The following is a 16,853-nucleotide window of genomic DNA, read 5'->3' as shown; positions in this document are numbered from 1 at the left end:
TTTTGGTGATCATGGTTATATCTTTGTACATTTTTATTAAGCTATTTTTCAATAGAAATATATTGGACAAGTTTTTCTCTGAAGAATTCGAGTGGGGTCATGTTTCACAACTTTTTGTGCCCAGTAACTTCTTAATTCTCTTCTTTATTCCATTTTTTTGACATTTCATTCAACATTTTAAGACATGTTTGTTTATATATACAGTAAAATCTGATTTAACCGGAACTGTGTCAACAAACAAGGTTGAAAGCTTAACTAAAATCCTTTTAAATGAAATACAGTCCAATCAGAACAATACCTGCAGCCTTTTCCTATATTAATTAAGGTTGGTTAAAGTGAAAAGGTTGTGGGTGGTTTGCAAAATATCTGTCTTTAATTGATGTTTCGCTATTGGCCATGAGTAGATAATTATTAATTGTTTGATAAATAATTGTAGTCTTGTGTTGTGATCCTTCTTAGTAGATTATTCTCTTATGCTGAAAACATTCCATAGCTAGATAAGCCAGCTTTAGCTCAAACCAAGTCAGTTTTAGCTCAAATAGATTGACAATAAATCATACCGAGAAAGCTTCTAGAGAATGGATGGGAATTTGAAAGACCCATACATAAGCTTATGTTGAATGTTTTAGATATCTTATAGGAATAATTACGGCTGATATTTAAGTCACTGAAGGATCGGTGCTGCTACTTATACAATTGAAAAAGACCTGAAGTATGATATGGATGTGATAACATGGACAATGACCAAACAAATGAATAAAAACTCACAATTTGGAAGATATAACCACAAATCAGTACAGAATAAAAACAAATATAGAGATAGCTGAATTTATAATGATAAGGATATTGTCCAGGAGATTAAATCCCACTACTAAGGTGGGCAGAGCACATACACAGATTCCTCAGCAAAAAGCTTATAAAAATGGTTTGTAAGGAGGTTTTCACAGGAAAAAGCCACTTAGAATGATCCAATTAGATCTCCTAAAAATTAATGTCCCCTTTGACTACAGATTGATGGAAAACCGAGCTAATTGGAAAACAGTTGTAGTCAGTCAAAACCTACCCAGAATGATGATCAAATAACAACATATTTGTTTGTTATTGAAAATTTAATATGTCATATAATTTGTTTACTCTTTGCAATGTTTTATATCATACTATTTTATTTATATTCGATAAACAATATTCTTACACAAAAAATACTGTAACTGTTAGGTTTCCAATCACACTACAACATTTCTTTTAATTTACAGGTATCTGAAAAAGACGAACTACCACATGTAATATGCTTCAGTTGTTCAGAACAAATCGAGTACTTATACAAATTCAACGAATTAGCCAAAAAAACTGAGGGCATATTACATCAATTTTTGGTGTACACCAAAGAATTGCAGGGATCTGATGAGGTAAGATCGCATGGTAATTTTAAGAAATAGGTGGTCTAAGAATTGTTGTCGTTTTCATTATTTATTCCTAATTTAATAAGAAAAAATAAAAGAAGCATATAAACATGTCACATCCATTAAATGTCAAAAATAGAGGAACAAGAATATATTTACATCAAATATTATCAGTGACGGATATGTACTGAATAAAAACAACATGTAGATATGTACATAGGTATTTATTAATATATACAAAAAATCCATACAAAATATCATATAGCTAGTACTAAAAATTTTATGCATTATTACGATTTTTAAAATTCATAATTTGATTAGATGTGCTGTGTTTGCACTGGAAAGTAGCTTACTTGAGCAGAAAATGGGTAGTTTTTAAACGCAATTGACTTTCTGTATCTCAATACACCTATTACAGCTGCAATTACTGTTACCACTAAGATCGTTGAGCTTAGTATTATCATTACGACTCTGATTTTGTTAAAGTGTTGGGTTAGTATGGATGTATGCGATTGTCTATCCTGAAACACATAAAAATTTCAGTTAGGATACATTATTTTCCAGCTTTATAGGTTTTTGTGTGCTTGTTCATGAGGTGTCAACTGTGATAATAGCAAAAAAGTGTCAGTTTAAACGTAGTAGTGGATGTAAAGGCCAAAATTTATTATTTGGGTTTTGAATTAATGTCTAATTCAATCTCTGAGGGTGGATTGACAATGTTTGCTCTGTTTCTAATTTCCTTTTCAACAAAGTCTTTTCTTCGCGAGGTTTCAAAAAAATACATAAGTTATATAGCTTGGCATTAAAACATTTTTGTCTTATGACAAAGTAAGTGATTTGAAGAAACATTTAATTTTATTTTCAAACCAAGATAACTTCTTTTTATATACTTTTAGCAGACATTAATAGGGAAAAAACTTTGCCAAACATAGTAAGAATTAAATTGTGGACCATTTTACATGAATTAGACTTCGTTTGAGGGAAACATGATAGACAATATGTGCATTTAGTTAATTTGGGTATTAGGGGAACCATTACTTAGCAGTAACTAAAAAAAGAGCTCTTAAATCGGTTAGTGAGCAAAGAAATAAATGAAGAAGTAAAACCTTAAAAAATAGTTCTTATAATTGCGAACCTAAGCGTATTGTATATGCCACGAGAAGTGTTTTATAACATGGAGTATTTCGGCAGTATCATTGTTGCACGTGTGGTAATGGTCCGGGCTTGTCTTTAAATGGCCCCACCAAAAAAGTCCAATGGCTGCAAAACTGGTGAATGTGCAGGCCATTCAGTACTACAGTGACCCAGTTACGATATATCACCCGATACCCTTTTTATATAAGATTTTAGAGATGAAGGCCACTCCTCTTTGGAAGTTGATTATAATTACATGATATGCCCCCCTGAAAATAAAAGTTTAAGGGTTCGAGCGGTTTTTTTACACTCATAACAAAATCTGAGTGGAAAGATTTTAATTGGCCCACATAATATTAAACCAATCTATTGAATGCATTGATAAGAAATATGAAAAACCTAACTAACCTACTAACAGTTTTCTTTCGTATTTATCGTATAAATAATACTTACCGGGTTACATATATCGGCTGTTAATGAATAAATTCTTTCACTACCATCGTCGTTTCCTACATCTTTGCACATAGGGCTGTTTCGATTTCTGGTTATAGATTTTGGAAGAGCTTGCGATATATTGTACAAACTGCAACTGCACACCAAAGGATTCAAGTTTACTTTGAATATCTTTAGTTTGGACCACTTCATCAAGCCCGGATCTAAATCAACTAGGGAATTGTTGCTTATGTCTAACTAAAATCGTAAAGTGTATTGTTATTTATATTGTTACAATGAATTTCAATATAAATGTGTTTATCTTGGACTGAGCACAAATTTTGGAATTTACGAAAGTTCTGAGCGGAAAAAATCCTACCTAAACGTTGGGTTTTCGAGGATGGCGTATTAAGAGTGTTAAACATAGTATATACTGCTTCATGATCAGATAGTCCTGCATTAATAATTGTAGAGCGTACATCAAAGGGTGAGAAATCTGAGACAATATAATCAATTATGGTAGATGTTGTTGTTGTCTAATGCTTCTTATTCCTAGCTAGAGGACATTTACAACACTAAGAGAACTGCTAGAGCAATGAAAACTATAGATAAATCAAAAAATGGTGGATGACAAAAATTCCTTAATTTAGATGTTGCAACCGCTCATTTTTAATTGAAAATTTTACATCATGTCTTAACAATAGATGGAAGGAATCACCGACAACTGATTCATTTCGATTAACCGTTGTTCTAATGCAGTTATTGGTTTATTACTCAAATTGGCGTTACAACAAATAAACATTAAAACAAATTAGGAAACGATCCATATTTAGACATTACACATCTCCAGATAGCTTGGAGCATTGACACGCCTAAGAATGATAAGTGATTACTCAACTATCTAATAATTGGTAATTATAGGCAAGCATTTCTTTTGTCCACCTACACCATTGTCGGTTTATGTGCGAAAATAATTAGATACTAATAAAATATTAGATTTTATTCTTAAATTGTACGAGCTCCAGTCTTTATATTAAATGTCCAAAAGACACCTTTTATTTTAAAAAATATTCTAATTTATAATATACGAGGCATGTTCCAAAAGTTTTCAATGTTCGGTCGTAACTTCACGCCAAAACGTTCCGGCTCCCCCTGTGGGTTTTTATTTTCAGGAACTTGTACAGTGTGTCTACATACATACCATATGGGAAACCATATGTGTGTTAACCATATGGGAAACTTTTTCATTATTAATTTTGTGAAAAAATGTTATTCTTCATAAAAAAACTTTGCATGGTTTAAATGCTAAGATTAAACCTTCAGATATCAAATTTTATCAATCGTATACGAGCGAAGTTAGAAAGAGAGGTGTAACTTTGAAAACACTGAAATCAGGGCATATATTCTATCACATTGGCCCTGAAACTACATCAGTTTCAGGGCTCAAACATCCAACGTATCATCTAGAGTGACATATCTTATTCCGAAGCTGAACAGTAGATATCAACTCAAAATTATCCAAGTATACGCTCCAACAACAGACCATACAGACGAAGAAATCGAAATGTTTGATAACGATATATCTACTACACTTAATGACTTTAGTACTCAATTTTCAATTTTATGTGGCGATTTCAACGCACAAATAGGTGTAAAAGAGGCAGAGCTAGAATCATGCTTGGGAAAATTCGGTTCCCCAGGAAAAATTACCGAGGAGAAACGCTACTAGGATTCCTACTCCAGAATAATTTATTCAACATGAACAGCTTCTTTCACAAAAACCCCACAAAAACTTCGTAGGAAAAAAAACGGAAAGATCGATTTACCAACAATGTGTACGTCTTAGAAAAAATATTTCTAAAACTAAAAAATGTAGCTCAGACAATTTTAAAAAAAAATGTCTTAGTATTTTAATCTTAAACAGTGAATTCCAATTACAACCGGAATTTATTTGGTATTTTTACCCTAAATATAGAATTGCATTCATATTTCTACTTACCTCATCGATAATTTGATTTTCCCCAAAAGCTTCTTTATCGATAAATTCCAATTGTTGATTGTCACGCAAATGTAATTTTTTCAATCCTCTTAAAGTTGCGAAAGTGTTAGCTCCGACAAATTTTAGTCTTGGCAAGTTATTTAAGTACAATTCGGATAAATTCATTCCTAAAATTATCAAAAGTTAGTCTCACACTTATTTTCTTATTCAAAAATTGTTCTATAACGACGTAACCTAACACGGAAATGACGCAATTTAGAAGATCTTTTTTTGCACTTCTGTTGAATCATTTTTTAAGAGGATATGACATTACGTTCAGTTAGTAAATTCAGAAAAAAAACCAAAGTGGACACTCAAATGCTTTATCGCCACTCAGATTTTTTTTTTCATTATTTCGATATCGATAGAACGTTTTAACAAAAATTTCTATAATGACATCGACGCTCTAATGTCGAAACCTCGTAAGTCAAAAATTCTCCATTTTTAGATTTATGAGGATATTGCTTGAAAATATTGTTCCAAATATTCTCGCGAAACGCCAGATTTATGAAAACTACGTATTGACATGTTTTTTTCAAAGTAATAATTAAATAGATACTAAGAAAGAAAAAATATGTATTAAACAAGGAAGTTTTTTCGCACTCCTAAAAAATTTAAAATTTTGACTTACGAGGTTTCGACTTTTAACCATCGATATGGCAATGTCTCTTTAATTAGTAAAATCTTACTATGCTTTTCTCTTTTGTCGGATGTGCCCAATATGTTTTAGAGTCTTATAAAGAAAAGTGCGGACAAGAATATTAGAATTTTTTACATTGAATGGAAGCACTTACAATTAAGGCATTGCTAATTTGAAATATCTATCTATATAAAAGGCTAGGATGACAAGTCACACTGTTTGTCCAGTAAGGTAACTACGCCACCTAGGAAAGAAATCTAAAGTACCAACATCTGTTATTTCAATCATATTTTGTTCTTGAAACAATACAGTTGATTTATTGCTAATCATTCTACAAATTGATAATTCAAATATCCTTACTCTTACTACCTTACTACGTAATATAGATTACTGTTATTGTAATGTAAGATTTTTATTAAGCAAAATACCTTTTGAACTTTTTGTGGTGGGGTTAGAATAATTAGTGAGAGCGTGACGTATGATGCATCATTGGAAAGGGGAGAGGTTAGAGAATATGTTGAGGCAGAAAAAACACACATTGCGGCATTGTTAAGAGGGCATTATATCATATCTCCTGTGTTATTGGTCCGCTTGGATCGTGTGATACGTCAAATGAAAGGGAAGGATATCACGAATATATTAAGATAGACAAATTAAGCAAGGCGAAACAGGTGTATGAGAATATAGAATAATAAAATTCTTAAGATGTCATTGCAAGGAGATTGATAACTTCTTGATTTATCCGAGTGATTCTAGATATATCTAATGTCAAATGAAAAAAATAGTACATTTTAAATTTTGGTATAAATAACACTACCTACGTTTACATTTTATTTGCTTTCTTTTCGTTATTAAGAATCTACTAGAGAATTATTGTTCAAAATATATAACTAACCATCGAGAACTTGATATAACTGGTACGGCGATAAAAATCATATTTATTTTTACTCCAAATTGGCAACAATTATTTATTTGAACAGGATAATATAGTATTAACCGGATAAATCCAGAAGACAACGACATATTCACAAATATGTAGCTTTATCCACTATTTTTGGATAATTCTAACTCTATCCGGATAATTCTAGTATTATCCGATATTCTCATTTTAACCGTAACATATATACATCATTTACTTACCCAGGAAACTTTCATCGGTCAGCTGGAATATGTAGTTATTGCCCAAGTTAAGGATCTGCAGATTTTTACTGATATAACTCAATGGTTTCGGTACAAAATCAAAGTGATTAGAAGATAAGTCTAGATTTTGCAAGCTGTGTACGTTTCTCATCACGTTTTCTTCTATTACTGTCAATTCATTGTCTGCTAAATTAAGAACCTAAAATGTAGAACATTGATCAACAAATTCTTTATCTCCTCCAATATGAATAATAATAAAACAGAAGTTCTTTATCAGTTGGAAATTTTAATCCAGTAGACAAACCGTCACTAAACGTCTGACAAGCATTTATAACCTGTTCATCTTATTTCTTTATTTGTTCTTTCTCTATAAGATGTTACGTTTATCAAAGTTTCGTCACTGTTAATGTCTGCTGAATGATTGTCTAAAATAGGCATTGTTGAATTATCAAGATACTTTTTGCTATTTTGGTTTCCCCTAAAAAACCTTCCACTATCGAACAATAGACTTATGTTGTTGAACAATGAACAATATACAATAAATGTCGTTTCGTTGAAAATGCAGATTGTGTGGGCATTTATTACACCCAGACGTCGCTTCATAATCCCACCACAGACCCTCTTTGTAAGGTTACCTGATAGAAAGAATTAAACATTAAACACTTCTTCTTTAACCACCACGCCGTTTAGACAATACACTAAAAACCATATTTAAATTCACTTTCGCATTTTTTACACATAAAGATAAAGGGTACCCCCCGTTGAGATTTACCAAAAGGAAACCACCCAAAAGCCCATGTTTTTTTGGGGTTTTGGCGGGATTAAATATATTTTTTGACATCAACGAAACCTGAATATGTTTTCTCATGTTTTTACTATTTATGCAGCGCAATTTGTCTATTTTTATAGGCCCGTAGGTTGAGTGTACATAACCTAAAAATGCTTTTTTTTTTCGAAGATAGCGTATACCTTTTTTTTTTTTGAAGAGGCTACAGGTCCAATTTTTTTTTTAATTTGTGTATTGGAGCAAAAATTATCCTGATTTATATCCAGATATATCCTGATATATCTGATTTTGCTTCAGACTTTTGCGTATTGTGCGCCATCTTCAAAAATCCAAAAAATCCTTTTTTTTAGGGGATCTCCAAAAAAAAATGTATACGCTTTTTTCAAAAAAAAATGCATTTTTAGGTTATATACACCCAACCTACGGGTCTATTAAAAATAGACAGGATTACATAGAATAAAAACTCATAGAATGTAAAAAATTGGAAAAAATTGAATCCTAAGTGTGGGCATTTTGCCTCTTCTTAACGGGGGTACACTTTGTCTCTATTTTCGTGAATTTTTGACTAATATAAATGGTAATATAGTGTAATAGTGAATCGCTTGTTTTTTATTTAGTCACAATAAAGATTTGCTGTTTATTTTACACCTGGTACTTATCAATTTGGTAGCAGTTTTCCCAATCGAAGAACTAATATTTCAACCCATCTTCTGTGTGTGAGATTAGAACAAGGTTTCCGCACAGGCATCTTATTTTAAAAATAAAATAAATGCATTTTTCTTCGAATAGTTTATTCTTTACAGTGTTGTCTATTTGCTGGAGTTTTCTACTGTTTGCGTTTTCGGTGCTTCTGGAATAATTCCTAGCTTTAGTTGTTTCAAAAGTGTATAAACGGTTGCTTCTGAAACCCCGTTTATGGTTGAACACTTAGAAACTGTACTAGGAGCTGTACTATACCTAGTAATACTATTTCTAAGAAACTTAGCGGCTTCTTAAGAATATGTTTACCTGAAGAGATTATGTAGATATCCATACTATTGATTAATGAAAATTATTGCAATATTGGAGAACATAAAATTTCAAATAATTTTGAAGTCCTTGTCACTGATTTATGACTTCAATTAAATTTGTGCTATAAATAATTTACAAGCGACGTATAAACTATTTCGTTGTGTGCATGCACTTTTATGTTATCCTTGCTATGTCGAAGAAAATACCATGTGCATGTGTAATGGTGTACGGGGTAGGCTTCTGTTAATGGTTTTTTTCTTGAGATTTCTTACTCTGTTCCGTTTTTTTTTTAAATTAGATATTTTGATTTACCTTTATATTCGTTAAAGATCCTAAAGCAACTTGTGTGGATGGATCTAAAACAGTGAAATCGTTGCCTTGTAGGTAGAGGTCTTCTAGTAAAGGCATATTTTCGAAAAACTTCGGATGTAGACTGTGGATCTGATTGTAGGCTAAATTCAAAGTTTTTACTGCGATCGGACGATATTGTTTATTGCTGTAAGGACCTCTGAAGTCGTCTCCAGAGATTTCTTCGGCTGAAATTAAAAAAAGACATTTAGTAAACAAAAGTGTGTGTTGTAACCGTTTCTAAAGTTTCAAATTATTTTTCATAGTTTCAAAAATTTATTATAATTTCTAGTAAATATTCAAATTTATGTTGCTCCCGCCATCTATCCGCCGAGTGCGGAAGCATCTAAATTGTCTCTCAATAATCCAACTGCAGTTCATAGTAGTTCCAATTTTGGCCTCAAAAATTCGAGACCTGGTAACCTTACCGTAATTCATCTCTGTTTTCTCTCTCTGAACGTCCAACATACAGGACGAATTTTTTTTGAGTGGTCTCTTGATGAGGTAAGCCGAAAAATTCTATTTTTCTTTTGTATTCCAAATAAATATTTATTTTAGACCCTCACCGGGAGCACTAATAGTTGCCAGATCTATGTTTATTGGCCTGATGTTATCTTAATAGCTATGGATTTATGGTATATGTTATGAAACCAGAATGTACAGTTGGTCGCCATTACATGGCACCCTCAACAATTCGCAGGATTACCGGGTTTTGGTATAAGTGTCTTCTGTGAAATATCCCGTTTGGTTTGGCACTACCCCCAAAAATGTCTGGGCAGCCATTGAAAATATCGGTCGTGGTAATCTTAGAAGGACAAATATTTGCGCTAAAGTTGCTATTTAATGGATGGATAGGTACGTAAAGGTTGTTGTTATTTGGTGAGTACACAGTTTGGAAGAAGTTCATAAATAAATTAGCTTGTCTTGACTATTTGTTGCAGATTGGACTTGATAAAATAAGGAGTTAGGTAGTTTATGACTAGATCGCTTATCATTGCTGTACTTCCAAAATGATTTCGGATCATCTTTTAGGCTAGTATCTATACCTTTGACATCGTTGCTGAAGCAAATTTCAGACAGTTGTTTACATTCAGCTCTTAGGTGGGAAAATCTAATATAGTCATCATCAGAGCGATTATTAACATAAAGAATTCTCCAGCAGATAAGACCAGCAGAGAACCACGTGGGAAAAGTTAAAGTTGTATATTTCTTCAATGGCACAAAGTAGGCAATTTCTATAGAAAGAACTTCGTAGAATAATATTGCATTATAATTGTATACCTAGTAATACTTTACACTATTACACAATTAACACTATAATGTATTGCTAATTATTAAGGAAAGAAAAAATTTATTGCTATAGCTGTACACTGGATGTATTAAAAGGTTCTTTAATTTTTATGTGTTCATGAAACATCTCCTTTTGCTTAACACACACTGGCCCAGATATTGGTACTTCCCCGGACCTTATCTGCAGAAACCACTAGGAAAGTGCTTCATCGAGTTGTTGAAAGACATGTGTTAAAAATATTCGCGACTCTTCACTAGTGCTCAAATAAATTTCACACATTCGGCGGTACACGCAGCGCAGCGGCAAACGACAAGCGAATGATTTCCAGGGATTCCCCGAACACTTCATCATTCAATCTTCGCTTATCCACTGCTGGACATAGATCTCCCTCATAATTTTCCATCTATTTCGATCTTGTGCCTCTTGCATCCAATTCCTATGACAACGTTTTAGATCGTCAGTCCAACGTGTTGGTGGACGACCTCTGCTTCGGTAGGCATCATCTCTTGGTCTCCATTCCAGTATCCGCTTTGTCCATCTATTATCTGTCATTCGAGCCACGTGACCTGCCCAGTTCCATTTCAGTGTTGCTACTCTCTCTACTGCATCAGCCACTCCTGTTCTTTGTCGTAGCTGGCGATTTGGGATCTTGTCTCGTAGTGAAACGCCCAACATAGCACGCTCCATCGCCCTTTGACACACACGGATCTTTTGAACTGTTCTCCTTGTCATGGTCAACGTTTCGGCACCGTAAGTTAACACTGGCAAAACACACTGATTAAACGTTTTTCTTTTAAGGCATATTGGTATATCAGACTACCGAACACCCCGAACACTTATCAATATGGTATTATGCGTTTCCCCCAAGGCGTAAAGGTCGATTCAAACACATCAGTCACGTCTCGTCACAGTCCCGGCGCCGAACCGAACAATCCGTCATACAAAATATTCTTTATTAGAAATATGCTGCCGGCATTCACATTCATCAGTTGACGAACAGTTTCCCAGCAGTCAGGTTTCGACACCGACACGTCTATCGCCCGGCCGATTTTATAATCTTAGCGACGAATTTTTTGGTTTTGCCGGGAAGATGACGGGCGGAACAAGTGAACAAAATAAAATTATTGACTAACAATTAATAGAATGTGTGAGAAAATATAATGTTTTATATGATTTGTCGCATACAAAATACATGGACATTAATTTTAAAAATAATATTTGGCAGGAAATAATAATAATATTTGCTAATTCTTGAGTTAGGGTGAGGTTATTTCGAGAATCGCTCAAAAATGTCACGTGAATAATGGATAATCATAGCAAAGATAATCCGCAATCCGGATAACCAGCACACGGATAGTCAGGGTTCTACTGTAACTTTGATTAAAACCTATTGATTCATCAGATTGAAAATTCTTAAGACACTTCCATAGCTTACGACTGTCATGTTTATTTAGTTTGCTCCTGTTGCCTTTCTATTCTTTAATGTTGTGATCGCTTTCGTAAGTTGTTAATTAGTCAATTTCATATATGAAATTTGTTATACGTCCTCTTCCATATGACTGCTAGGGGTATATAGTTGATTTATAATTATATTGTTTAAACTGCTCTTAAGACATTACTGCTAAAGAATTTGATATTTAATTATACGCAAGTCCCATTATTTTTGAATAAACTACAAATCTGTCATTCGTAGGCACGTCGGTGCATATTTCCCTCGAACAAATATAGTCTCGTTGATCTAAATACCAGAGAAAGTTCAATTAACCAATAATTCCATTATCTTTTGCGTACCTGTTTATTATGTTAGTTTAAAACCGCATCCATTAGACAAAACGTTTCTTCGGAGCTGCAATCGTGCCCATAAATAGTTTAATTTGTGATATCGGAAACATACCTGCGCCCGAAGGTAATAATTTGTCGACTGTATTTAATAGCTATTATAACTAATTAGAGAGTAATTCTATTGGAGCATTGTTCTTTCGTCTTTCGAGTAACTAATTGCACTAAGAATTATTTTGACTGTAATAACCGTCGATTCAGTACGAAATTGTGATTAATTTTGGCACAATTATCCCAACAATTCAGCAATAGTGTGGAATACCAGGTTGTCGAGCTTAAGAGTTAACCTGTGGGTGCGTGTGTGTGAGTGTGTGTGTTTGTGTCTGTGTAGAGAGAAAGATGGTATTAAACGAAGAATATTATTATTATTAACTAAAACAAAACTTACTGGTCAATAAATTGTGACTCAGATCTATATATTCGACGTTTTCGATCAAAGAAAACACTCCGCCCTCCAAATACTTAATACGGCAATGATCAAAAACCAATTTAGCTGTGTGATTCGTGGCCGGAAGTCGTTCTAAAGTTGTGATGTTGTTATAGCTAAAAGTAGCGACAAGGGACTGGTTGTGGGGAGGCCAATTCGCCAAGACGTACTCAAATTTTTGATTTGTGCAGTCCAGAAGAAACTCGTCCTTACTGTTGCATTTGCATCGCGCACAAATGTTAGACGAGTTTTGGTAAGTTTCTTCAGCTGTTACGAAGTGTATGATGTACAGCAAAATCTGAAATAAAGAAAAGCTGGTAAATACACTGTTAAATTGTGTGTAATTTTTTGGCAAGAAATTTTATCTGTAACGTATATACAGAGTGAAATAAAAGTGTGGAAATACCTAATTATCTCTTAAAACGATAGTCCGAATTAGACAAAAACAGGGATACACCTATTTTGCAATATAACGATTTCAAATCTGATATTTGCAATGTTGCCAGATTTACCATTTTTCTGATATCATTAGTCACTTTGGTGTTTTAAATACATGGATGTAGTCGGAAACAGCGGAAAAGTGTATAGGAAGAGAGCATATAAAAAGACGGCAAGACTGGTTCGATGGAGAATGTAGAAATGCTTTGGCAAGAAGAAACAGGGCAAAACTACAAAAAGATAAACAAAATACTCAAAATACGATCGAAAACTATGTGGCAAGAAGAAGGAAAGTGAAAAGAATTTACAGAAAAAAGAAAAGAGAACAGCTAGAAAAATAATTGAAAAACATAGAAGCCTACATAAACAAAGAGGTAAAGAATTTCTACCAAGAAGTTAAGAAATCCAGAGAAACAAAGAGGGCTTACTTCTAGGTGAAACAACAGAAAAATTAAACAGATGTGCGGAATATTTCGAAGATCTATTAAATACAGACCAACAAGAGGAACTCAAGGGAAATGAGAGTTGGCAAGAAGATGAAGAAGGGACGTGTGAGGAACCAACTCTGAATGAAGTCAAAGAAATAATAAGAGACCTAAAAAATAACAAAAGTGCAGGAGAAAGTGGTATCCCAGCTGAGATTTTTAAGGAAGATGCCGAAGGATTGAAGGAAAGGATATTTCACTTCTTCTTCAGGTGCCATCTCCGCTACGGAGGTTGGAAATCATCATAGCTATTTTAATTTTTGAGGCAGTAGCTCTAAATAGTTGTTTTGAGCTGCATCCAAACCATTCTTTCAGGTTCTTGAGCCATGAAATTCGTCTTCTTCCGATGCTTCTTCTGCCATCTATCTTTCCTTGCATTATGAGTCGCAGGATGCCATACTTCTCGCCCCGCATCACATGTCCGAGATACTGTAGCTTTCTTTCTTTAATTGTAAGTTCAACTTCCTTCTCTTTACCTATTCTTCTCAGTACTTCATTGTTCGTAACTCTATCTACCCAGGAAACCCTGATAATTCTTCTATAGGTCCACATTTCAAAGGCGTTAAGTCGTCTCATTGTGTCTAGATTTCTTAATATTGTTCTGAAGCTATTTTCTTGTGGCATTTTAAATTAATTTATATTTAAATGGGAATAAGCCACAATTAAAGGTTAAAATACGTTTATTGACGTTTCAATTTCCACTTCGGAAATCGTTTTCAAAATACAAACATTAGTAATTTTATTTAATTTTATTATAATTAAATTTACTAATGTTTGTATTTTGAAAACGATTTCCGAAGTGGAAATTGAAACGTCAATAAACGTATTTTAACCTTTAATTGTGGCTTATTTCCATTTAAATATAAATTAATTGTGTCTAGATATTTCACTTGACACTAATAATTTGGCAAAAGGAAGAGATGCCGAAACAGTGGAATAGCACTTTTATTTTTTGTTCTATCTATAAAAAAGGAGACAAAACGGAATGCGAAAACAATATAGGTATAGCACTATTAGAAGTAGTCTATTAAGTACTTGCAAAAATTATTAGGAAAAGATTAACAAAGTAATTGGAGAATTGGAGAATAAGAACTAATGATCAAATAAGTATGCTAAAATTAATACAAAATAATAGCTACGAACAAAACTTCGAACGATGCTATATGAGGCCATGAGAATATTAGAAATACCAGAAAAGCTTATAAGTCTAGTGAGGCTGACGCTTAGGAACACGATAAATAGGGTAACAATGAAAGGAAGCTTTTCAAGACAGTTCACAGTGAATAGAGGTTTAAAACAAGGGGATCCGCTATCAACGAATTTATTCAACCTAGTATTAGAACAAATCGTAAGAAGATCAAATATGAGCACAAACAGGACTATTTTCAATAGCAGGGAACAGTGCCTAGCGTACGTGGATGATGTGGTGATAATAGCGAGAACAAAAAAAAATTAAGAAAAAGTTTTCCAGAAATTTGAAGAAGCGAAAAGATACGAATTAATAATAAACCAAACAAAAACGCAATATATGGAAATGAGAGGAGACATAACAAATATATCAAATGGAAAGGAGCAGAGACTGTCTATAGTTTTGAAAAAGTGCCAGAATTTGAATATTTAGGAGTAACCATAAATAACACGGGAAAAGAAGAAAAAGAGATAGACAAAAGATTAATGAAGGGAAACAGAGCGATAAGGTCACTAAATTCATTACTGAAAGCAAAAAATGTGTCAAGAACAGCTAAACCGTGAGTCTACGGGACAGTAATCAGAGTCACAGTGTTGTATGCCAGTGAAACGTGGATTATGAACCAGCAGGAAGAAAAAAAAAGTAGAGATCTGGGAAAGAAAGGTGCTCAGAAAAATTTTCGGAGGAATAAAGACGGCAGAGAATATTGGGAGAAGTCGAACAAATAAAGAAATAATGAGGCTGTATGGAAAACCAGCAGTTACGGCAAAAATACGAGCCCAAGGAACTAGATGGCTTGGTCATATTATACGAATGCCAGAGAATCGAAATGTTAAACAATACTGAAGGAGGGAGAAATGGGAAAAAAAGAAGAGGACGTCCAAAGAAGAAATGGTTGGAAACAGTAAAGCAAGACTGTTCAGAAATAGGCGGGTGAAATTGGAGAGAGAGAAAGCAAGGGACCGAAAAAAATGGAGGGAAATATCCAAGTTTTTAGTAAGGGAAGTATAGGGCTGACACCAATAAAATTGATGCCAAAATGAGATATCATAGACTAAGATGGTTAGAGCTTGTTTAATGGCGAGATGCTAATTACCCAATATTAAGAATTGCTGAATTGTAAGTTCCTGGACAGAGTAGAAAAGGAAGACCTAGTAGGAAACACTTTTTTAGGAAACTAAATGTCACAGGACATTTATTTGAGAGGGCATTAATGTTTTAATGATTCAATATAGAAACTTTGGATAAATGTAAATAAGAAAGTTTAACTTAGTATGCTGGATTTTACACGTAACCACATTTTTTTCTATTTATTTTTTAAGAAAACATCAAAAATTAGACAACTCATACTCTATTGGAATGAATCAGATATTTATTTGTGATTAATCTTAAGTGAACTGTAAACATTGCAAATCTATGGCGATACACTTGTTTCATAATATATATTTATATACCTATTTCAAATTTCACGAATAAGTATATTAATTTACACCATTTATATAGTTGCAAATACGATATACAATATCAAATAGGGCGTTAAAATAAAACAAGTACTCACTATTAACCACTTTTCCATCTTTATTCACTTGTCTGGATTCGTTCGGTGTACATACTAGCAGGTAGATCTAATTAATATGTTATCTTATCAAGCTTATCAATTTTAATACCAGAACTGCGAAATTATCTATATTATTTCATAGAAAGGTCGGAACACTAAATTTTATCGTAATCGGTATCAAAATAACGAATGAATGGTTAGTCCTATAGTTGAAGGAATCCTTTTTAAACAAGTTACACTTGGCGTTATTTGTACACAAAATAATCAAATGGTCTAAATATTAACGCATTTTTTTCTTAATGTTTCATTCGATCTCATGAATAAATTTGACGAAACTACTTTTTTGGTTGATACGTTTAGACACTTACTTTAAATTTTTACAATGCACGATTGCGCAATTCTCCTACAAGAATTACTAAAACAACATCTACCATAATTGATTATATTGTCTCAGATTTCTCAGCCTTTGATGTACGCTCTACAATTATTAATGCAGGACTACCTGATCATGAAGCAGTATATACCAAGTTTAACACTCTTAATCAACTATCCTCGACAACCCAACGTTTAGGTAGGATTTTTTCCGTTCAGAACTTTCGTAAATTCCAAAATTCCCTCTGTGGACGTGAACTATAATTTTAGTGACTTTTTAGATAAGCTTGTCTGTATTTTCAATAAGGCATTTCCTTTAATTAC

General features: G+C 33.2%; 2 protein-coding genes across 3 annotated transcripts in view; one reads left to right on the top strand and one right to left on the bottom strand.

Moving 5' to 3' along the window:
- Nucleotides 1–16,853, top strand: part of LOC140436332 (uncharacterized) — a 37,775-nt gene that overhangs the window by 4,498 nt on the left and 16,424 nt on the right. For both annotated transcript variants that reach the window (XM_072525054.1, XM_072525053.1), the window contains exon 2: nucleotides 1,254–1,406. In XM_072525054.1, the coding sequence (XP_072381155.1) occupies nucleotides 1,254–1,406 (153 nt within the window). The remainder of the gene's footprint in view (nucleotides 1–1,253; nucleotides 1,407–16,853) is intronic.
- Nucleotides 1,606–16,250, bottom strand: LOC140436333 (CD180 antigen-like). Its single transcript, XM_072525055.1, has 7 exons — nucleotides 16,158–16,250; nucleotides 12,449–12,785; nucleotides 8,895–9,118; nucleotides 6,785–6,983; nucleotides 4,966–5,132; nucleotides 2,988–3,224; nucleotides 1,606–1,921 (listed from the first exon to the last, which is right to left on the bottom strand). Exons 1-7 carry the CDS (start codon nucleotides 16,173–16,175, stop codon nucleotides 1,718–1,720), a joined length of 1,386 nt encoding a protein of 461 aa, XP_072381156.1. The 5' UTR covers nucleotides 16,176–16,250; the 3' UTR covers nucleotides 1,606–1,717.

Source organism: Diabrotica undecimpunctata, chromosome 3 (assembly GCF_040954645.1).
Source record: "Diabrotica undecimpunctata isolate CICGRU chromosome 3, icDiaUnde3, whole genome shotgun sequence".
NCBI classification, from domain to species: domain Eukaryota; kingdom Metazoa; phylum Arthropoda; class Insecta; order Coleoptera; family Chrysomelidae; genus Diabrotica; species Diabrotica undecimpunctata.
Note: the sequence above shows the minus strand (reverse complement) of the source record. Positions and strands in the feature narration are given on the sequence as shown.